General features: G+C 42.6%; 1 protein-coding gene across 1 annotated transcript in view; it reads left to right on the top strand.

Annotated features, from left to right (window-relative positions):
• PARL (presenilin associated rhomboid like) overlaps nt 1-23,493 on the top strand; it is a 49,572-nt gene that overhangs the window by 18,139 nt on the left and 7,940 nt on the right. Inside the window, exons 5-7 of the mRNA XM_062210458.1 lie at nt 15,884-15,979; nt 17,736-17,885; nt 19,257-19,327. Coding sequence (XP_062066442.1) covers nt 15,884-15,979; nt 17,736-17,885; nt 19,257-19,327 — 317 coding nt within the window. The remainder of the gene's footprint in view (nt 1-15,883; nt 15,980-17,735; nt 17,886-19,256; nt 19,328-23,493) is intronic.

The raw sequence follows: 23,493 nt of genomic DNA, 5'->3' as shown, positions 1-23,493 counted from the left end.
TTTGACATTTCAGCAAATTTCCTGTTCTGTTGCTTAGTTCTGGAGGGCTTTTAAGCCTGTCCAGGAGGTCCCCAGGCAGCCTGTAAGGAGAGTATTTGCTCCTGCCTTTCTGTCTTTCAGGGCTGAGCTGCTCGCCAGATGTCAATGTTAGTTTAGCAGACTGCTGACTTTACCATACTGGGATTCAAGTAAAGGAAGGGGAAAGAACAAGCTATGTTATTGTTCCTAACCTAAGAGAGGACAGGGAAGAGGAAGATGGGGGGAGAGAGCTCAAGGAGACTGCCCCGATGCCTCTGTGAGTCTGTATTGTTTGCCGGCTTTAGTGTTTAGGCCTGTTACACCTTAGACCCTTGACCCTGTTGCCCCAACTTCTCAAGTCTGTTCTTTTTCCTTTGCTGTTCTGTTTCCACTAGGCTTATTCTTTGGTTTCAGCTTTCTCTCTCCTTATATCTTTCCGTGGTTTTGAGCTGTCTTCCTATACGGGGGTCTCCTTCCCCATTCCTGGTACTGTTGGTGAGGCAGTGTTTCCTTCAGTGCTCCAGCTCATCTTGACCTTTTAATCCGTCACTGTTTTTCTGTAACTTGGCTTCCTGGTCTTCAGACAACTTATTCTGGAGAAGAATAGCAAAAGTACTATTTGAATGCCACTGAAGCATCAAATACTATGCTAGGTGCTTTAAATGTATATATATGTTATTGTTATTAATCCTCATGAGAGTCATGTTAGTAGTGTCTCCATTTTTCAGATAGGCTAACTGAGGCTTAGAGAAGTTAAATAACAGATCACACAGCTAGAAAAAGTTGGAGGTGAGAATCACAACTGCTTTGTAGTTCAAATAATAATCTTTTTATTATGTCCTTTCACTTTCTATTATAACAAACCACTAATTATCTTTCTGGTAAACCACGCTGCCTCCCGCATCCCAAGTATCTGGGTGCTGATTCACAGCCCAGATTGCAACAGATTGTTCAAGGCAGCAGACAGGCTCCTAGGGAAGAAAGGGAGCTCTTTTGGACAGCCAATTTAGATTTAGTCATTTTGAGATGAATAAATATGCAAAATAACAAGTTTGAGTAATGGTAAATGATACAAAAGATGAAAAATAAGTCTTTGTTTCCTTAAGCTTCCAGTTCACCATTTCCTTTCCCATAACTATTGCCACTGTAGTTGTTTATGTGTCCTTGTGAAGCATTTATGTGTATAAAAAGACATTTTTACCTGTTTGTGGCTTAACACACAAATGGTCTTCTACACCTTGTGTGTGTGTTTTTTTGTTTTTTTTTTACTTAGAGGATTTAAAGAAATCTCTGTATCAGTAGACATAGGTCTGTTAAAATCTTTCATATTTTATTGAAGTATAATGTAGAAGAATGTGTACATGTCAAATGTGCAAGTTAACCTATTTTCACAAATTGAGCCACATACTTGTAGCCAGCATTCAAATCAAGAAGTAAAAATTGCCAGCACTCCAGGTCTGTTATTTTTTGTGGCATTGTAGTAGTCTGTGTGGATGAATATTATTTAACAAGTCTTCTATTAGTGGATATGTAGGTTGTTTTTAGACTTTTGCTTCTATAGACAATACTGCAATGAGTATTCTTATATGTAGAGCTTTGTACACTTGTGCAAATATATTTTTAGGATGTTACTGAAAATAGAATTACTTGATCAAAGAGTGTGCATTTAAAATTTTGTGTTGTAAAGTTGTCTTAAAAGAAGTTGTACACCAGTCGAAATGTTCTCCTGGGGCCAGTGCTGTGGCTCAGTGGTTTAGCGCCCTGGCCTGAAGCGCCGGCATCCCATATGGATGCTGGTTTAAGACCCAGCTGTTCCACTTCCCGCCAGCTCTCTGCTGTGGCCTAGCAAAGCAGTGGAGGATGGCCCAGGTCCTTGGGCCCCTGCACCCACATAGGAGACCCGGAGGAAGCTCCTGGCTCCTGGCTTCGGATTGGTGCAGCTCTGGCCATTACGGCCAATTAGGAAGTGAACCATCAGATGAAAGACCTCCCCCCCGCCTCTCTCTGCTTTTCCTCTCTCTGTGTAACTCTGACTTTCAAATAAATAAATAAATCTTCAAAAAAGAAAGAAAGAAAGGAAGGAAGGAAGGTCAAATTGTTTGCTGAAGTTTACTCACAGGGAAGGTTAGACATTCTCAACTGTAGGGAGAGTACAGAGAAATAGTTACTCCATTTTGTGGTCAACAATTATTTAAGGGCCTTTGCCTCCCGTATGGTGAATGTGCTCCAATCTTTCCATTTACCTATATTACTTTGGATCTTTCTGTCCATCTCAGTGAAAATTGTGTGAGACCATCAGGTTGATCCCTAACCTGCCTGGTTCCCAGGGAGTCTGAGGTAGGGACTCCTTGAGCTCAGTTCTCTGGCTGCTGTGGATGGGCATACTTGTCAGTGTTGGGACTGGCCAGATCTAGGTCAGCATGACAGCCCCTCCAGACAGAGGAGGGGGAAAGAAGCAGAGGGGATTCTGTGCTTAGCTACTGGGCTCCAAGTGGAATGCTGAGTCCTTTTTAGGGAAACAGAAAAAGAGATTGTACTGCCTTCTTTGGACCAAGGATGAGCATAGACTGAGGTACAGTCTATTCCTGAATTGGTGCAGCATTCTTTTTTAAAAAAATTTTTTAAGATTGATTTATTTGTCTGAAAGGCAGAGCCATAGTGAGGCAGAGGCAGAGAGAGAGGTCTTCCATCTGATGGCTCATTCCCCAATAGCCACATCAGCCAGTGCTGCGCTGATCCAAAGCCAGGAACCTCTTCTGGGTCTCCCGTGTGGTTGCAGGGGCCCAAACACTTGGGCCATCTTCTACTGCTTTCCCAGGGCATAGCATAGAGCTGGGTCAGAAGTGGAGTAGCCGGGACTTAAACGGACGCCCACATGGGATGCCAGCACTGCAGGTGGTGGCCCCTTCTGCCATGCCATAGCGCCAACCCACCCCCCCCTCCTTTTTTTTAAATATTATTTATTTGAAAGAGTTACACAGAGAAAAGGGGAGAGAGAGGGATAGAAAGAGAGGTCTTCTGTTCTATGGTTATACTCCCCAGATGGCTAGGACTAGGCCAGGCAGGACCCAGGAGCTTCTTCCAGGTCTCCCATGTGGGTAGCAGGTGCCCAAGCACTTGGGCCATCTTCTGCTTTTCTCAGGCCATTATCAGGGAGCGGGATTAGAAGTGAAGCAGCCAGGACTCGAACAGACACACATATGGGATGCCAGTGTAGGTGGTGGCATTACCTGCTACACCACAATGCTGGTGCAACATTCTTTGTGTGTGTGTGTGAAATAATTCACTTATAAAATTCACCCTTAAGTACTATACAATTCAGGTTTTTATTTTTTATACAAGGTTGTGCAACTATAATTATCTAATTTCAAAGCATCTTTATATTCTAAAAAGAAACTATACCCATTAGCTGTCACTTCTTGTTCCCACTCCCGTTTTAGCCTTTGACAATCACAAATCTACTTACTTTTCTTTGTGAATTTGCCTATTCTGGACATTTCAAACACATGGAGTCACATGTGGCCTTTTTTTTTTTTAAGATTTATTTATTTATTTAAGAGGCAGAGTTACAGACAAAGAGAGGGAGAGACAGAGAGAAAGGTCTTCCATCTGCTGATTCATTCCCTAAATGGCCACAACAGCCAGAGCTGGACCAGGCTGAAACCAGGAGCCAGGAGCTGCTTCTGGGTCTCCCACACGGGTGCAGGGTCCCAAGCACTTGGGCCATCTTCCACTGCTTTCCCAGGCCACTAGCAGAGAGCTGGATCAGAAGAGGAGCAGCCAGGACATGAACCAGTGCCCATATGGGGTGCCAGTGCCACAGGCAGAGGCTTAGCCTAGTACGCCACAGCACCAGCCCCACTTGTGGCCTTTTATGATCTTTCACTTAGTTCTTTTTAAGGTTCATTCGTGATGTAGTATGCTATAAAGTTTCCTTCCTTTAAAAGCAGAAAAGTATTTCGTTATGTGAATATTAGCGCATTTTGTTTATCCATTCATCTCTTGGTAGATGGTAAACGTGGGGTTGCTGACTCTTATGGTAGTTATATATATATATATATACACACACACACATATATATATACATATTAAGATTTATTTATTTGAAAGGCAGAGTTACAGATAGAGATCAATCTTCCATCACTGGTTCACTCCCCAAATGACTTCAATGACTAGAGCTGGCCGGGCCAAAGTCAGGAGCCTGGAACTCCATCTGGGTCTCCTACTTGGGTCACAGGGCCCAAGATATTGGGCCATCGGCTTTCCCAGGCACACTAGCAGAGATTTGGATTGGTAAGTGGAGCAGCCAGGGCTCAAACCAACACTGGTTTGGATTGCAAGCAACAGCGTACCTACTGTGCCACAGCGCTGGCTTCCGAAGTTGCATTTTAAATTTTTTGAATGCTCTCCTTGCTGTTTTCCATAGTTGTTAGACTGTTTTACAGTCCCACAGTGTGCAAGTTTCCTTCTCTGCATCTTTGTGAACATGTGTTACTTTCCTTCTTTTTTGTTCTGTAGTAGCCATTCAGATGACTGTGAGATGGTGCCTTATTGAGCTTTCTCAAAAAATTTTTCTTTTTTAGTTATTTGAAAGGCAGATAAAGAGATCTTCCATATCCTAGTTTATTCCCCAGATACCCATAACAGCCAGGCCAACGCCAGGAGCCTAGATCTCAATCCACATCTCCTCTGTGGGTGGCAGGGATTCAAGTACTTTGAGCCTGACTCAGGTACTTGAGTATCTGCTGCCTCCCAGATGTACATTAGCAGGAAAGTGGAATCTGAAGTGGAGCCAGGATATGAGCCCAAGCGTGCCAATATGGGGTACAGGTGTTTAAGCAGTATCTTAACTGCTGCATCAAATACCGACCCCTTCATTGTGGTCTTGGTTTGCTTTTCTCTGATTATTAGTGACCTTAAACATTTTTTCATAGGCTTCTTGGCCATTTGTTTATCATCTTTGGAGAAATATCTATTCACATCCTCGATTGTAGGAGTTCTTTCTGTATACTGGATGTTACCCTCTTATCAGGTATATGATTTGCAAATATTTACTCCCATTGTGGTTAATTGCTGCTTTTTAACTCTGTTGATTGATGTTCAGTTTGTCCATTTTTGCTTTTGTTTTCTGTGGTATCATATCCCAGAAATTGCCAAATCCAAAGTCATGAAGTTTTTTTTCTGTTTTCTCCTGCAAGTTTTATAGTTTTGTAGCTTATATTTAATCTATTATTCCATTTAAGTTAATTTTGCATAAAGTATAAGATAAGGATCCAGTTGTATTCTTTTGCATGTGAATGTCCAGTTTTCCTTGTTATCTTTTTGAAGAACTACCAAATTGTTTTCGAAAGTGGCTATACCATTGTATATTCCCCTTAAGCAATGTACAAGGTTTTCCTTTGTTAGTGCTTATCTCTATTTTTTCCTAACATATCAACAATTACAAATTTTTTATATTTCTTTTTGTCATGGTAAACTATATATAATGTAAATATGCCATTTTATTTTTTAGTGTACAGTTCAGTGGCATTAAATGCATTGACAGTGTTGTACAATCATCACTTTTATCCCTTTCCAGAACTTACTCATCATCCTATAAAGAAACTTTGTACCCACTAAACCATGGCTCCCCATTATCTCAATCAATTTGTTTATTGTAGATACCCTGTGGATGTGGAATGATGCAATATTTGTGTGTGTGTGTGTGTTTATCTTCTTTGTTTTCATGGTTCACCCAAATGGTAGCATGTATCTGTTAACTGAATTTTTTCTTCTTCATTTAAAGGTGAAGAATATTTTATTGTGTGCATATACATATTTTATTTACCTGTTGATATTTATTCTCCTGTTGATGACAGTTGGATTGCCTCCACCTCTTGGCTGTTGTGAATAACACTTGGATGAAGGCTTCCACTGTTTCCACCTCTTTGCTAATACTTATTTCCCTTTTGTTTGATAATAGCCATCCTAGTGAGTGTGAAGTGGTTTTGATTTACGTTTTTCTGGTGGCTAGTAATGCTGAGCATCCTTTCATGTACTCATTGGAGACTGGTCTAGTCAATTCTTTTGCCCATTATTTAATTGGATCATTTTGCTACTGAATACTGAATTTTTTATGTATTCTGAGTTAATCCCTACCTTATAGGTGATTTACATATATTTTATCACATTTTGTTGCCTTTTTAAAAAGGATTATCCTAAAAAGATTGATTTATTTATTTGAAAGGCAGAGTGAGAGAGGGAGAGGTACAAAGAGAGAGATAGCATCCATCAACTGGTTTATTCTCCACATTCTCACAATAGCCAGGGCTGAGCCAAGCCAAGAGCCAGGAACTCCACCTGGGTCTCCCCCTTGGGTTGCAGGGGCCCACGTACTTGTGCCATTTTCTGCTGTTTCCCAGGCACATTAGCAGGAAGCTGGATCAGAAGCAGAGTAGCTGGGACTCACAACAGCATTCTCATATGGGATGCTGGCATTGCAGGGTGGCTTAACCTGCTGTTCTACAACATTGACCCCTGCTCATTTTTATATAGCGTTATTCCTTTTTCCTGAACTGTCAAAATTCTTTATGTACTCTAGATACTAGACCCTTACTAGATATATATGATTTGCAGTTATTTCTCCTTTTTCTATGATTTATCTTAACACATTTTTTAAAAGAAAAAATTTACCCTTTTAAAAAAAAATGTTTATTTTTATTTATTTGAAAGGCAGAGCAACAGAGAGATTTTCCATCTCTCTAAATGCAGGTTCACTCCCCAAATGCCCAGGGCTGAACCAGGCCGAAGGCAGGAGCCAGGAACTCCATCGAGGTCTCTTACATGGGCTGCAGGGACTCAGTGCTTGAGTTATCATCATCATCTGCTGCCTCCCAGGTGCATTTGCAGGAAGCTGGACCAGAAACAGAGGTGGGACTTGAGTCCAGGCACTCTGATACAGGATGTGAGCATCCCAAGCAGCAGCTTAACTTGCTGTACCACAATACCCACCCCTAAACTTAACTTTTTTTTAAAAAGAATTATTTATAATTTTCATTTTATTTAAAAAAGGAGACAGAGATCTTTCATCTGCCGTTTCACTCCCCAAATGCTCACAGCAACCAGGGTTGGGCCAGGCTGAAGCCAGGAGCCTGGAACGAACTCCATCTGGATCTCCCATGAAGGTGGCAGGGACAAAGGTACTTAAGCTGGACCAGAAGTGGAGTATTTGGGACTTGAACCAGGCACTCCCAAATGGAATGTCGGTATCCGAAGCAGCATCTTTACTATGCCAAACACTTGGCCCAAACTTATCTTTTAATTCCATTTTTCCATGTACCTTTAACAAATATGCATTTCTTTTTTATTTATTTGAAAGACAGACTGTGAGAGGTCATCTGTCTACTGTTTTGCTTCCCAAATGCCTACAACAGCCAGGTCTGGGCCAGACTGAAACTAGGAACTGGAAACTGAATCCAGGCTTCTCACATGGGTAACAGTAACTCAATTACTTGGGCCATCACCCACTGCCACCCATGGTGTGCATCAGCAGAAGCTGGAATTGGATATGGAGCTAGCACTTGAACCCAGGCATTCACATGGGATGCAGGCATCCCAAGTGTCATCTTTATTATTTTTATTTTTTTAAATTATTTTTTAAAAAAGGCAGAGTTATAGAGAGAGGAAGAGACAGAAATCTTCCATTTTGTGATTCACTTCCCAAAAGGGTATAAAAGGCAGGGCTGGACCAGGCCAAAGCCAGGAGCTTCGGCGGGTCTCTCACATGGATGGCAGGAGCTCAAGCACTTGGGCCATCTGCTGCTGCTTTCCAAGGCACTTTAGCAGGGAGCTGAATTGGAAGTGGAGCAACCAGGACTCCAACCTACACTCGTGTGGGATGCCGGCATTGCAGGCAGTGGCTTAACCCACCATACCACAATGCTTCCCATCTCCTAATTGGCGTCTTAACTACTGTGCCAAATGACTGCCTCTGTTGTCTGTCTTGTCTGTCTGCCTGCCTGCCTGCCTTCCTTCCTTCCTTCCTTCCTGTCCTGTCCTGTCCTCCCTCTCTCCCCTCCCCTCCCCTTCCTTCCTTTCTGTCTCTTTCTTTCTCTCTCTCTTTTTTCTTTTTTCTCTTCTCTTCTCTTCTCTTCTCTTCTCTTTTCTTTCTTTCTTTCTTTCTTTCTTTCTTTCTTTCTTTCTTTCTTTCTTTCTTTCTTTCTTTCCTTCCTTCCTTCCTTCCTTCCTTCCTTCCTTCCTTCCTTCCTTCCTTCCTTCCTTCCTTCCTTCTTTCTTTCTTTCTTTCTTTCTTTCTTTCTTTCTTTCTTTCTTTCTTTCTTTCTCTCTCTTTCTCTCTCTCTCTCTCTCCCCCTCTCTCCCTCTCTCCCTCCCCCCCCCCTTTCTTTCTTTTTATTGATTTGAAAGGCAGAGTTACAGAGAGGCAGAGAGAGGGATAGATAATTGATCTTCCATCCACTGGTTCACGCCCCAAATGGCCACAGCAGCCGGAGCTAAGCCAATCCAAAGCCAGGAGCCAGGAGTTCTTCCAGGTCTCCCACTTGGGTGGGGCCCTAGGACTTGGGCCATCTTCTACTGCTTTCCCAGGCTATAGCAGAGAGCTGGATAGCAAGTGGAGCAGCTGGGACTCGAACTGGCACCCATAGGGGGTGCTGCCACTGCAAGTGTTAGCTTTACCCATTATACCACAGTGCTGGCCCCCTTACTACTTTCTTGATGGTGTTCTTTGAAGGGCAAGCATTTTAATTTTGTTGATGCCCAGTTGTGTTTTTCTTTTCTTTTATTGCTTGTTGCTTTAAGTGTCATCAAGGAAATTCAGTTGCTTAATTCAAGGTCACATATTTATACCTGTATTTTCTTCTGTAAGCTTTATGATGGTTTCAGTTCTTAGATTTAGGCCTTTGAATAATTTTTAGTTAATGTTTATATTTGTTATGAGGTAGAAGTTCATTCTTTTACTTTTCCCAGTACCATTTGTTGAAAAGACTATTCTTTCTTCATTTAATTTCCTTGGTACATTAGTCAAAAATCAGTTGACCATAATTGTAAGGGTATATTTCTGAACTCTCAGTTCTGTTCCATTATCTAAATGTCCTTAAACCAGTACCACACTGTCTCGGTTACTGTAGCATTGTGTTGCATTTGGAACTGAGAATTGTTGAGTCCTCTAATTTTGTTAATATGAAGTGTTACATTGACTAATTTCCTGTATGGAACCAACCTTGCATTCCTGTGATAAATTTCACTTGGTCACGATTTATAATCTTTTCATATGCTATCTTCCTGAGGATTTTTTTTTTTTTTTAATTTATTTATTTTGAGGCCGGTGCCTTGGCTCACTTGGCTAATCCTCTGCCTGCAGCACTGGCACCCCGGGTTCTAGTCCCAGCTGGAGCGCTGAATTCTGTCCCGGTCGCTCCTCTTCCAGTCCAGCTCTCTGCTGTGGCCGGGGAAGGCAGTGGAGGATGACCCAAGTGCTTGGGCCCTGCACCTGTATGGGAGACCAGGCGGAAGCATCTGGCTCCTGGCTTTGGATCGGCGCAACGCTGGCTGTAGCGTCCATTTGGGGGGGTGAGACAATGGAAAAGGAAGATCTTTCTCTCTCTCTCTCTCTCTCACTGTCTAACTCTGCCTGTCAAAAATAATAATAATTTTTTTAAAAGATTTATTTATTTTGGAAGTCAGAGTTCGAGAGAGGGAGAGACAGAAAGAGATCTTTCATCCACTGGCTCATTCCCCAGATGGCTACAACAGCTGGGACTAGGCCAGGCCGAAAGTAGGAGTCAAGAGCTTCTTCGAGGTCTCCCACATGGGTGGCAGGGGCCCAAGGACTTGGGACATCTTCCACTGCTTTCCCAGGCCATTAAGCAGAAAGAAAATGGCTTACCTGCCACACCACAAGGCCAGCCCCTGAGGGTTTTTACATGTATATTTATAATGGGATATTGATAATTTTCTTGTGATATCTTTGGTTTTGATATCAAGATAATACTGGCTGTATCCAAAGGTCTAAAAATGTTACCTCTTGTTCTGTTTTTTGGGAGAATTTGACAAGGATTGATACGAAATCTCCTTTACATTGGTAGAATCCATCAGTTGTAGTAATAATAGTGTCACCCTCACTCCAAATTCATGTTCACCCAGAACCACACAAGGTTAACTTTATTTGAAGTAGATCTTTGCAGATGTAGTTAGTTACAGTGCGATATACTGCATTAGGGTGGGTGCTTCAGGCAGGATGTTAACCCGCTGCACCACAGCGCCAGCCCCTGTTCTTTTTTAATGTAAGCATTCATAGCACTGCTTTTGCTGCCTTCTGTAAGTTTTGATATCCTGTATTGTCTTGATCTCAGTTTCCTAATTCCCCCTGTGATCTCTTCCCTGGCCTGTTTTGTGATTTAGAATTGTGTTAATTTACATGTATTTGTGAATTTTCCAAATTTACTTCTGTAAGTCATTTGTAATTTTCATCCTTTGTATCAGAGATCATATTTCATATAATTTCACTGTTATTAAATTTATTGAGACTTGTTTTCTGGCTGAACAGCCATTGGAATATGTTCCATGTGCATTTGAAAGAATGTATATGCTGGTAGTGGTTGGAGAATTCTGTAGGTGTCTGTTAGGTCTGGTTGTTAGGACTTCCATGTTCTTGTTGTTCATCTGTTCATTACTGCAGTTGGATTGCTGTTGTCACCGAAAGCTAAGTTTATTTTGATGCAAAAATATTTGTAATCTATACCTAGTTTTTTTTCATAATATGTATTTTTCATGAAGATTTTGAGGACCCCTTGCCTGTATGGATTTCAGAATTTTTCTTTGCATCAAAATAAACTTAGCTTTTAATTCCATTTCCCTCAGGGTTTTTTGAAGGACTTCTGTATATCTTTTTTTTTTTTTTTGACCGGCAGAGTGGACAGTGAGAGAGACAGAGAAAGGTCTTCCTTTGCCGTTGGTTTACCACCCAAGGGCCACTGCAACCGGCGCACCATGCTGATCTGATGGCAGGAGCCAGGTGCTTCTCCTGGTCTCCCATGCAGGTGCAGGGCCCAAGCACTTGGGCCATCCTCCACTGCACTCCCAGGCCACAGCAGAGAGCTGGACAGGAAGAAGAGCAACCGACACAGAATCTGGCGCCCCGACTGGGACTAGAACACAGTGTGCCTGCACCACAGGCGGAGGATTAGCCTGTTGAGCCGCGGCGCCTGCCTTATATCATGTATTATTATATGATATATATATATTATTATATGATATAATGTATTATATATTTTCAAAACCGCTGGGAATCTCATTCCTTACTTTTCCTCTTAATATTTTTGGTTAGTTTCTTTTGCCCTAAATGTTATCTGCTTCCTTAGGCAGTCTCAAAACACTTACCTGGAAAAGTTAGTATATACTAGGCAAAGGAGATTTGCAATTGGGGAGATACCAGTTAGGTTAAATATAGACAGCCTTACAAGTGAGTCTTCTGGAAATCAACAAGTAAAATAGTGACAATTCTTTGGGAATGAGGCTTTGAAAGAACTCCACATCTTTTTGTCTAGCTGCCTCTGGTTGTTGCCAAGCTGTACTGGGAATGTCTGTTGTTTTTAAGGCTACCTTGTAGCTGGAGAGCTCCAAGTAGGACTGGGGCAAGCTTAAATGCTACCTGCTAGTTCGCCTGAGAGCCAGCCATTTTCTCAACTAAATGGAACCTAATTTGCTGCAAACCTTTGGTTAGTTTTCAGAGTTCTGAGAAAGTTGATAATGATTAATGTTGCCAGATTTTTCATGGCTTTTATGAAGGACAGCGTTTCTGGCGATCCTTTCTTTTCTTTTCTTTTCTTTTTTTTTTTTTTTTTTGACAGAGAGAGTTAGACAGTGAGAGAGAGACAGAGAGAAAGGTCCTCCCTCCGCTGGTTCACCCCCCAAATGGCCGCCACGGCCGTTGCACTGTGCCAGTCCAAAGCCAGGAGCCAGGTGCTTCCTCCTGGTCTCCCATGCAGGTGCAGGGCCCAAGCACCTGGGCCATCCTCCATTGCCTTCCCCGGCCACAGCAGAGAGCTGGCCTGGAAGAGGAGCGACCGGGACAGAATTCAGCGCTCCAGCTGGGACTAGAACCCGGGGTGCCAGTGCCGCAGGCAGAGGATTAGCCTAGTGAGCCGCGGCGCTGGCCGATCCTTTCTTTTCACTGGTGTAATCAAGCATATTGCACCTGGGGAAGGCAGGCACTGAGACAGCGGCAGCCCTCCTGAGTCCGGAGTGCTAAGTGAGCTTTTTCTAGAAGTCACTGAGTCAGGAGGAAGAAGGTCACAACGCTCCTGAAAGTACATGCCAACAGAGCCCCTCAGCTGTTCCATTTCTTGAAAGAGAAGGAGGGGAGAGAGAGCCAGTATTTTGAGTATCTGCATACAAAGTGTGTGTACTATTTTATTTAAGCCTCACTACAGCCTTTATGAGATAGGAACTGCTGTCCTCATTTTACTAATGAGGAAACAAGAGATGAGATGCTACAGACCACAAAGTCTCTAAGTAGCATACCTAGGATTGAGACCTGGAAAGGCCATTCTCTTTCCACTATATTTTCCATTTGCTTGGTTGTCACTGTGACTGCCTCATTTAATCATGCCTTTGCAATTTGTCATCACTCAGACCTTTTAGGTAGATTTTATTATCCTCATTTTATAGATGAGGAAACAGGCTGAGAGGATAGGCCTCTTATCTGGTTATTACGTGGGTAGGACGGAGTCAGTTCTGCCAGACTTCTTCACCCATACTGTTTGCCAATGTGCTCTGCTGCCTTCGTAGGCATTTTTCTCATTTTAATATCTGAAATCAGGATACATCTTACAATTGTTAATGTGTCAAAGTTTAACCAGTAACTTGTCTTTCTTTCTTCCTGGTACACTAAATGGAGTTTTACTGTATTTCATTGATTGGTTCCCCCGATATCTGATGTCTCACTAGTGGGGACTCTTACAGCTAACACCATATTTGGTAAATAACTATCTAGAGCCTTTCAAAGATGGCGACAGGCAGTGTTGTTGAAAGGATGGGGACATGGTGCCACACGCAGGGTAAGAGCATCCTGTCTGTCTCCCAAGGAGGAGCCTAAAACCCTGCACAGGGTTAAGTGGGGAGAGGAAGGCAGAGCCTTCTCAGATGGAAGAAAAGAACCTTGGGAGGTCTGTCCTACAAGTGAGCAGTAACTAGTAGTGAGAGTGTTGCCTATAGTTCTTTAGTCTCCTCTAGGAGACTTAAACATCTTTACTACCCAGGGTAGGGCTTAGGCTCTTAGTTCTAGGCGGTTATATACAGTGCTTAACACTAAGGCCTGAGAATGACCACGATCACAAAGAGCAGGTTCACCTGAGCAGAAAGGTCAGCAGGGCTGTGGAGTTTACTCTAAGTATGTGTGCAATGCAAAGGGATCTAGATGGGGTCTCTGATCCCACCAGCTAGGCTGAAAATGGCAACAACTACCCTGCCTTGTTCTGTTGATTCCATACTACTCTAATTCCTCAAACTGGTGACACACAGCATGTACGATTCCCAGAAACCAAAAGTACCCCAGCACACAGACAAGCAGGGTGCATCTCTGGCTTAAGTGATTATAACTAGGGAAATACATGAAAAAGGGAAAGATAATCAAACCTCAGGTAATAATAACTAATAACTGCCAAGTTTCCAACCAAAATGCCAGAAACCCTTTTAAGAGATTTATTTACTTGTTTGAAAGGTAGCATGACAGAGAGAGGTGAGAGATAGAGATCTTCCACACATTGGTTCACTCCCCAAATGGTGGCAATGGCCAGGGCTGGTCCAGGCCGAAGCCAGGAGCCCAGCACTCTATGGTGTTTCCCACAAGGGTGGCAGGGGTCTAAGTATTCAGGCCATTTTTTTTTTTTCCTCTTTTCCCAAACCCAATAGAAGGGTCTGGACAAGAAGCAAAGTGGCCAGGACTCAAACTGGCACTCTCATAAGGGATGTCAGTGTCATAAGTGCACAACGCTGGCCTGTGCAGGAAGCCTTTCTGGCCAACTATGACAGATTACTGGCACTGGAACAGAGTGCAGTAGAAATCTCTCATTCCCAGAACAGTAGTCACCAAGTATCTTTGATTAGGCATCCCATTAGTAAACAAGAGAATATACATACCCAATGTATATGTACTTACTAACAAATTATGTACCTTATGAACCACTATACTTCCCTATAAAACACAGTAGCAATTTTTCTTAATGAGAAAAGTAAAATGTAGGTATTTCCTTCCTTGCAAATCCCACTATGGAAGCCAGTTATAAATGAGAAAACTGAGGCTCTGAAAGCTATGATTTGATGGCTAAATTCAGCTGAAAGCCAGAGTTCCCAGTCTAGCACTCTTTCTACCAAGACACAGGTAGCCAAATAGATTCATTTTGATCTCGGTCACTCTGGGACTTCAGACACCAAACAACAGGCTGCTTAGCTGGGAAACAGCACAGGCTCGTCCCTAGAAGCAGGTGAGCAGCAGCGGATGTGTGAATAAGTGCTTAAATTCCTTTAATTCAGTATTTGTAAGGAGTTGTCCAATTCATAAAATGAATATATTCTTAAAATTTTGTAGTTTCTAAGAATAACTTGATTTATTCCTAAAATAAATTTACTACAATTTAGTGATAGTTCTAGCAATATTAGCTCTTGCAAAAAAAATGAAAAATTCGCCCATCTCCTACATGTAAACATATTTCAAAAGAAATTAGAAAATTACTTCTGGTTATCCTTGAACCCTTATCAAATAAGTATCTTTCTTTCCTTTTTTAAAATTACATGAAAGAGTTACACAGAGACAGAGATGAGAGATCTTGCATCCACTGGTTCAATCTCCATATAACTGAGGCTAGGCAAGGCTGAAGCCAGCTTCTTCCAGGTCTCCCAAGTGGGTGCAGGGGCCCAAGTACTTGGGCCATCTACCGCTGCTTTCCCAGGCACATTAGTAGGGAGCTGGATTGGAAGTAGAGCATCTGGGACTCGAACTGCTGTCCATGTGGGATGCAGTTGTTGCAGGTGGCAGCTTAACCCTGTAGCACCACAATGCCAGCACCATCAGTATCTTTCTTAAATACGTTGACCTGCTTTTAAGAAACATACCACTGGGGCCAGCGCTGTGGCATAGCAGGTAAAACTGCCACCTGCAGTGCTGGCATCCCACATGGGTGCTGGTTTTAGACCTGGCTGCTCCACTTCCAGTCCAGCTCTCTGTTATGACCTGGGAAAGCAGTAGAAGATGGCCCCAATGCTTGGGCCCCTGCACCCGCGTGGGATTCCTGGAAGAAGCTCTTGGCTCCTGGTTTCAGAGTGGCTTGACTCCAGCTGTTGCGGCCATTTGGGGCTTGAACCAGCAGATGGAAGACCTCTCTCTGCCTCTGCCTCTGCCTCTCTGTAACTCTGCCTTTCAAATAAATAAATAAATCTTTAAAACAATTTTTTTAAAAAAGAAGCATACCATTTCTGGTGGAAGAAGTAGTAATAGTAACTTTTCTGTCCTTGGCCAAAGAATCTAATTCTTTACTTGACTTCTCTCCGGCTTGGCCATAATCAAACAATAATTATAGATCTGATTATTTATTAAGAAGAGTAAACTGTTCTGAAGAAGTAAAATTTGAATCTGGGTGAAGAAAGTAAGCTCCTAGAGTATTCATAGTTTTCTAGGGATTTCTGAATTTACCAATCCTTGGCAGTTTTGATACTTTAAAAGCATTGTATTTACTTGCTTTCTTGAGCTCACTCCTCCCCACCCAACAAACGGTACTCCTCTATAGTTATGACAGAAAATCGTATGCAGGTGGACTTTAGATTAGGTTTTGCTTTTATTTTTAACCTTCCTGAATTATAATTTATTTTGTAGGTATCATAGCTGCAAATGTATTTGTATTCTGTTTATGGAGAGTACCTTCTCTACAGCGGACAATGATTAAATATTTCACATCTAATCCAGCCTCAAGTAAGTCTAACTTATGTGATTTTTTTATTATTATTTTTAAGGATTTATTTATTTGAGAGGCAAAGTTATAGAGAGGGACTGACAGAGAGGTCTTCAGTCTGCTGGTTAACTCCCCAAATGGCTGCAATGGCTGGAACTGAACTTATCGGAAGCCAGCAGCCAGGCGCTTCTTCGGGGTCTCCGACATGGGTGCAGGGGCCCAAAGACTTGGGCCATCTTCCACTGCTTTCCCAGGCCATAGCAGAGAGCTGGATCGGAAAGAGGTGCAGCTAGGAAACCAACTGGCATCCATATGGGATGCTGGTGCCGTAGGCGGAGGCTTAAGCTACTACACCACAGCAGCAGTCCCATGATTTTATTTTGAAATAGAAATAATAAGAAAGAAATATGCTTTATGTTAATTGAAATGCTGTAAAAAAAAAAAAAAAAAAAAAAGCTGAGTTACTGTTGGTAGCCATCAGCAAGATCTCGATGACGGGATGGAAGCTGTTGGAGGACAGAAGTCTTGCCTCTGTCGATATGGTATGGAGTTTTCAGAAACCCTATGGAAGATGAGTCTTCTGGGAAAAGCCATGCATGAATTTCAAAATTTTGGCATCAGTACAAACTTAATTTTTAATTTAGGTTTTCAACAAACTTTTTGAAGTACTGTTGTATATCCCAGTTGCCTAAAACATACCTTAGACAATATTTAGATTTCTAAATTTTTTAAAAGATTTATTTATTTGAAAGGCAGAGTTACACAGAGAGAGAAGAGGCAGAGAGAGAGAAAGGTCTTCCAGTCACTGGTTTACTCCGCAGTTGGCTGCAACAGCTGGAGCTACGCTGATCTGAAGTCAGGAGCCAGGAGCTTCTTCTGGGTCTCCCACACAAGTGCGGGGGCCCAAGCACTTGGGCCATCCTGCACTGCTTTCCCAGGCCACAGCAGAGAGCTGGATCGGAAGTGGAGCAGCCAGGACTAGAACTGGCTCCCATATGGGATGCCAGCACTGTAGGCAGCAGCTTTACCTGCTGCGCCACAATGCTGGCCTCTCTAAATATTTTTTGATGGATTAAGAGCTGTGATTACTACATGTTTTTCCTTTAGTGTATTATATGCAGTTTTGTATCTACCATTGAAATAACATCCATCCTTTTTTTATAATTGAATTTTGCCAGAAAGACAAGTTACTTTCGTTAAACTGTGAATTTTTGTAATTGATTATTAAGTAGAAAAGATTCATTAAGATAGCTTTTTCCACTTTGAAAAATCCTGTCTTTTTTTTTTTTGACAGGCAGAGTGGACAATGAGAGAGAGAGAGACAGAGAGAAAGGTCTTCCTTTGCCGTTGGTTCACCCTCCAATGGCCGCCGTGACTGGCACGCTGCGGCCAGTGCACCGCGCTGATCCAAAGCCAGGAGCCAGGTGCTTCTCCTGGTCTCCCATTCGTGTGCAGGGCCCAAGTACTTGGGCCATCCTCCACTGCACTCCCGGGCCATAGCAGAGAGCTGGCCTGGAAGAGGGGCAACCAGGACAGAATCCGGCGCCTAGACCAGGACTAGAACCCGGTGTGCCGGCGCCGCAGGCAGAGGATTAGCATATTGAGCCGTGGCGCCGGCCAAAAAATCCTGTCTTAACCTATCTTATTTAAACATTTAACTAGCTGTGTTTTCATTTCCCATGTTTGATTGTTTTCATGATGGTGAAAAGTCTAAAAATAGGTAACTTTCACTGGCTGTGTGTGTCACAATTACAAGACTTTTTCTTTCTCTCGTAGAAGTCCTTTGTTCTCCAATGTTGCTGTCAACATTCAGTCATTTCTCCTTATTTCACATGGCAGCAAATATGTATGTTTTATGGAGCTTCTCCTCTAGCATAGTGAACATCCTGGGTCAAGAACAATTCATGGCAGTGTACCTGTCTGCAGGTAATAAGCTTTCACCTCGGGACCTTTGAGAGTGCAAGCACTTCACTTATCTGCAGAAGGGACAAAGGGAATGATTAGAGCCCGTGTTTAAACTCAGTAAATGCCCATATGTGTATTTGTTTCTCAAGTTGTAGATAGAGACGTGTACCACAGACTGATGGAGCTGTTGCCATTCTTGCTCTCACTTTGCGGAGTTCCTCATAAAAGAATTGTTTGGGCATGATTAGTTTTGTATTACTTAGGATAAACGGGAGTCAAGGGTTAATATAGAACTTAACTGTGTCATTTGATTTCTTTAGCTCAGGCCCTGCCCTTTTGTGGATGATTGGTTCCCAGATTCCCAGCTGTCTTGCTCATCTGGCTCTTTATTAAGTAATCTTAAGCAAGTTCATTTTCCTTCCATGTGTTCAGTTTCCAGAAAGCTTTAGATCATAGCCATCCAACATGGATGTCAAGGATTGGATTTGCTTCATGTTTTATTTGCAAGAATATATGTTGGTATAGAACCACTTCCTAGTCATGTCCTGGCAATGGCATAATGTGCTTATTTCAGCTAGGAAGCAGTAGTGCACGATTCCAGGCCCCTGCATGCTACTAAGTTGACAGTTTGTCAAATTTTACTTACCTTTCTTGTTTTCCAAATTTACTTAATTCCAGCCATAAAATATAAAAATTCATTTCTAAAATTTCTATATTTAAAACAGTATACCTGGTCGTTGTGCTGTGGTGGTAAAGCACTGAGCTTTGGAGACAGAAGCTGTGAGGTCAGAGCCTATTTCTGCTACCAGCTGTTTGATGTTGCAGAAATAATGAAACCTCTTTGAAGATAATGATACGTAGCCTCTCATGACACGAGGTTGTTGAAGAATATCCTTGGCCTATGTGATAAGTGTAGTTCTTCCCCCAGCACTAGTTGTGTTGTAGATAAGAGGATCTGTTCAGATGCTGTTAGTTACTGCCTCGTAGGACATTGGTTTTTAAAATGAGCTACCTTGAGCTCCTGTGACATTGGAGCCAAAGGAACCTAAAGGATTGTCTAGAAATCCTGGTTGAGTGTATCTAGAGGACAGCCCAGCAGATTCTGAGATAACTGGTGAGTTTGGGAACTGCTGTCCTTTGTTTGTGTTCTAATGAGGAAAATGATAAATGAGAGGTAAAGTGAATGGCTCTCTGTCACTCAGCGAGTCATGCAGGTGGGTCAGCCTCATCTTTCCTTTTGAAAGATCTGAAATGATAGGGTAATACTCATGCTAGCACCCCTAGTGTGACCCAGATAGAAACTGGACACTGTTAACCCATGTGGAATGGAGCTAGAGTTGGAAACCATTTTTATACTTCACTTAAGTTATTGAAATGTAACTTATTTCTCAGGTGTTATTTCCAATTTTGTCAGTTATGTATGTAAAGTTGCCACAGGAAGATATGGACCATCACTTGGTGCAGTAAGTATTTCTAATTTAAAATTCTATTTACTTTTTAATTGAATCTTGAACTCATTTTAGACTGACAAAAAGTTGTAAAATTAAAATGAAGAGTTTCTATATGCACTTCACCCTACTTTTAACTATCATCTTATAGAATCATAGTATAATGATTAAAACTAGGAAATTAACATTGAACAATACTATTGACTAATCTGCATCTGATTTAGGATTTATATATTTGTTGTAAAGCTTTTTAAGTTTTAGGGGAAACTTGATCAGGGGCTGGCATTGTGGTGTAGCAGGTTAAGCCTCTGCCTACAATGCTGGCATCCCATATGGGTGCCAGTTCAAGACCTGGCTGCTCCACTTTCTACCCAGCTCCCTGCTAATGTGCCTGGGAAAGCAGTGGGAGATGGCCCAAGTGCTTGGGTCCCTGCACCCATGTGTTAGACCCAGAAGAAGTGTTGGACTCTGGGTTAGGCCTGGCCCAGCCCTGGCCATTACGGCTCACTCTTGCTCCCCTCCCCCCCGCCCCCCCTTTCTCTCTCCCACTCTCCCTCTTTCACTCTCTGCCTCTCTCCCTCTCTCCCTCTCTCTGTAATTCTGCCTTTCAAATAAATAAGAAATCTAAAAAAAAGAAACCTTTGGTCAAATATACTCTTACTGTAATACAGTGCATATCAAAAGGAGTAAGTCAGGAGAGGGCCTAATCAACCATTGGAGAATTCTGACTAATTAGAGGTTTGAATCTGATAATGTATCCTACTGAGTCAATACTGAATGGCTCTTGTGTAGGCTAGATTACTAGGTACTACGCTATACTTTGCTAGAACCTGGGACAGAGCCAGTGGGCATGATGGTTAAGGTTCTTGCCATCAGCCTATATTCCAGATGCTTTAAGAAAAAAAAGTCTTAATATGTTTCAAAAGAGTAAAATAGCAGATTTCTTGGTACCTGAAAATCTTTGTGTAATTTTTAAGACTATTTTATATAGTTAAGTACTAATACATTTAATACATAAATTCAGGGTTGCATATTTAAAGGAACTCTGAAAAGTTTCAGTTTTGGAAAAGAATGCTTATGTAAAATAATCATCCCCTAATTTATATCTTCCTTAATTTTGTACATACTTAATTTTCCTAATGAGGCCTATAATTGTCCTGTGACCTACCTGATTTCTTTTTTTTAAAGATTTTATTTATTTTTAATAGAAAACTTTTATTTAATAAATATAAATTTCAGAAATACAACTTTTGTTATAGCAGTTCTTCCTCCCATAACCACCCTCCTACCCATCTCCTATTCCTTCTCCCATCTCATTTTCATTAAGATTCATTTTTAATTATCTATATACAGAAGATCAACTCTACTGAATAAAGATTTTAACAGTTTGTACCCACAGACACACAAAGTATAAAGTATGATTTGAAGATTGGTTTTACTGTTAATTCTCATAGTACAACACATTAAGGACAGAGGTCCTACATGGGGAGCAAGTGCACAGTGACTCCTGTTGATTTAACAACAACACTTATTATTGACACTCTTATTTATGACGTCAGTGATCACAGGAGGCTCTTGTCATGAGCTGCCAAGGCGATGGAAGCTTCTTGAGTCCGCAGACTCCGACCTTACTTAGACAAGGCCATAATCAGAGTGGAAGTTCTCTCCTCCCTTCAGAGAAAGGTACCTCCTTCTTTGATGGCCCCTTAAAAGATTTATTTTACTTATTTGAAAGGCAAGTGTTAGAGAGGTCTTTTCCATCTATTGGTTCACTCTCCGAATGGTCACAATGACCACGGCTGGGCCAGCCCAGAGCCACAAATGAGGAGCTTCTTCTGGGTCTCCCACATGAGTGCGGGGCCCAAGGACTTGGGCCATCCTCCCCTTCTTTCCCAGGCGCATTAGCAGGGAGCTAGATAGGAAGTGGAGCAGCCAAGACTTGAACTGGTACCTATATGGGATGCCGGTAGTGCAGGCTGGGGCTTTAACCTGCTGAGCCACAGTACCAGCAACCTACATGATTTGTCATGAGCCCCCTTTTTTTCTCTTTGAAATGTTTGTTTTCTATATAAAGTTTGAGTCTGGTATAATTTATATGTTTCAGTAGCATTCAACAACTGAGCGCCTATTATGTGAAGACAGTAAAGATGAATTAGAAGAGGACTCAGATTTTTAGATTACTGGGGAGAAACCTTACACTTCTAATGGACACTGGAGGATGAAAGTTCCCCTAGAAGATTTTCGGGGTTCTAAAGTGGGGAGGCTTTCTTCACTAGTTGAAAAGATTTGGGAGTCCATTTTTTCCCCTTAATATTTAATTATTTAACAGGCAGAGATCTTGCATCCACTGGCCACAAATGACCCCTCCAAATGGCCACCACAACCAGGGCTGGGCCAGACTAAGCCAATAGCCTGGAAGAACTCCATCCAGGTCTCCCACATGGGTGACAAGGGGCTGAGAACTTTTGCCATCTTCTTCTGCCTTCCCAGGCACATTAGCAGTGAGCTGGATCAGAAGTGGAGCAGCTGGGACTTGAACCAGCACCCATATGGGATGCCAGTGTTGCAGATGGTAGCTTAACCCATTGTACCACAGTGCTGGCCATAGGGAGTCCATTTTGGTAAGCCTTAGACATCTGTTTTTTAGATAAGAAGCTGAATAGAGCATGGCAATATGGTATTTGGAATTCGAATGAGGTTGAATCCCAGCTGTGCCACTTACTTTGATTTCCAGGACACATTACTGAACTCTGAACTCTAGTTTTCCCCATATAAAACGAGGCTAACACCATCTATTTCTGATTTGCAATGCAGGTGTTTAGAGGGGTTAGCATAGTAAGGACCACATAGGGGTTCTGGAAGTTCAGACCCCCTAGTAGGCCTCTGCTAATAGCACTCTGGGAGGGCCAGGGGTGCCAGTGACTGCCTCTCTCCATTGACACCCCACTGGGAAAGATACAGGATTCTAGCTAGGGTGGGAGACCAGGCTCTCCACTTAGCCTTTGCTGAGAAGTTCTTGTCTGAAGGTTTTCTGTCTTGCTGGCATTTGGGGGTGTGAGTGGACCTATTTTGTACATACTCATTGGTGAAAGCAGAAGGCTCCCTAGAGCCAATTCATTTAAAAGTTAAGATGTGGCCGGCGCTGTGGCTTAACAGGCTAATCCTCCGCCTTGCGGCGCCGGCACACCGGGTTCTAGTCCCGGTTGGGGCGCCGGACTCTATCCCGGTTGCCCCTCTTCCAGGCCAGCTCTCTGCTATGGCCCGGGAAGGCAGTGGAGGATGGCCCAAGTCCTTGGGCCCTGCACCCGCATGGGAGACCAGGAGAAGCACCTGGCTCCTGGCTTCGGATCAGCGAGATGCGCCGTCCGCAGCGGCCATTGGAGGGTGAACCAGTGGCAAAAAGGAAGACCTTCCTCTCTGTCTCTCTCTCTCACTATCCACTCTGCCTGTCAAAAAAAAAAAAGTTAAGATGCAAAAAATCTACAAGTAAAAATCATTAATAGATTTGAAGATTATATAGGTTCTGAAGGTTATAAATCATATGTGCCTATTAATTACAAATATATAACAGTATATATAAACATTTTTGATGGATGGAGCCAGGTAAAGCTTCTCCCTGTGACATAGGCATCCTATACGGACACTGGTTCGAATCCTGGGTGCTCCACTTCTGATCCAGCTTCCTGCTAATGTGATTGGGAAAGCCACAGAAGATGGCCCAAGTCCTTGGGCCCCTGCACCCATGTGGGAGACCCAGAAGAAGCTCCTGTCTCCTGGCTTTGACCTGGCCCAGTCCTGGCTGTTGGAGCCATTTGGGAAGTGAAGCAGCCAATGGAAGATCTCTCTGTCTCTCAGTAACTCTGCCTTTCAAATAAAATAAATCTTTAAAAAAAAATTATTGATGGAGAGCAGAAGATTTTCATCTTTTTTTTTTTTTTTTTTTCTTTGACAGGCAGAGTTAGTGAGAGAGAGAGACAGAGAGAAAGGTCTTCCTTCCATTGGTTCACCCCATAAATGGACGCTACGGACGGCGCACTGCACCAATCCGAAGCCAGGAGCCAGGTGCTTCTCCTGGTCTCCCATGCGGGTGCAGGGCCCAAGCACGTGGGCCATCCTCCACTGCCTTCCTGGGCCATAGCAGAGAGCTGGCCTGGAAGAGGAGCAACCGGGACAGAATCTGG

This window comes from Lepus europaeus, chromosome 2 (assembly GCF_033115175.1).
Source record: "Lepus europaeus isolate LE1 chromosome 2, mLepTim1.pri, whole genome shotgun sequence".
NCBI lineage: Eukaryota > Metazoa > Chordata > Mammalia > Lagomorpha > Leporidae > Lepus > Lepus europaeus.
Note: the sequence above shows the minus strand (reverse complement) of the source record. Positions and strands in the feature narration are given on the sequence as shown.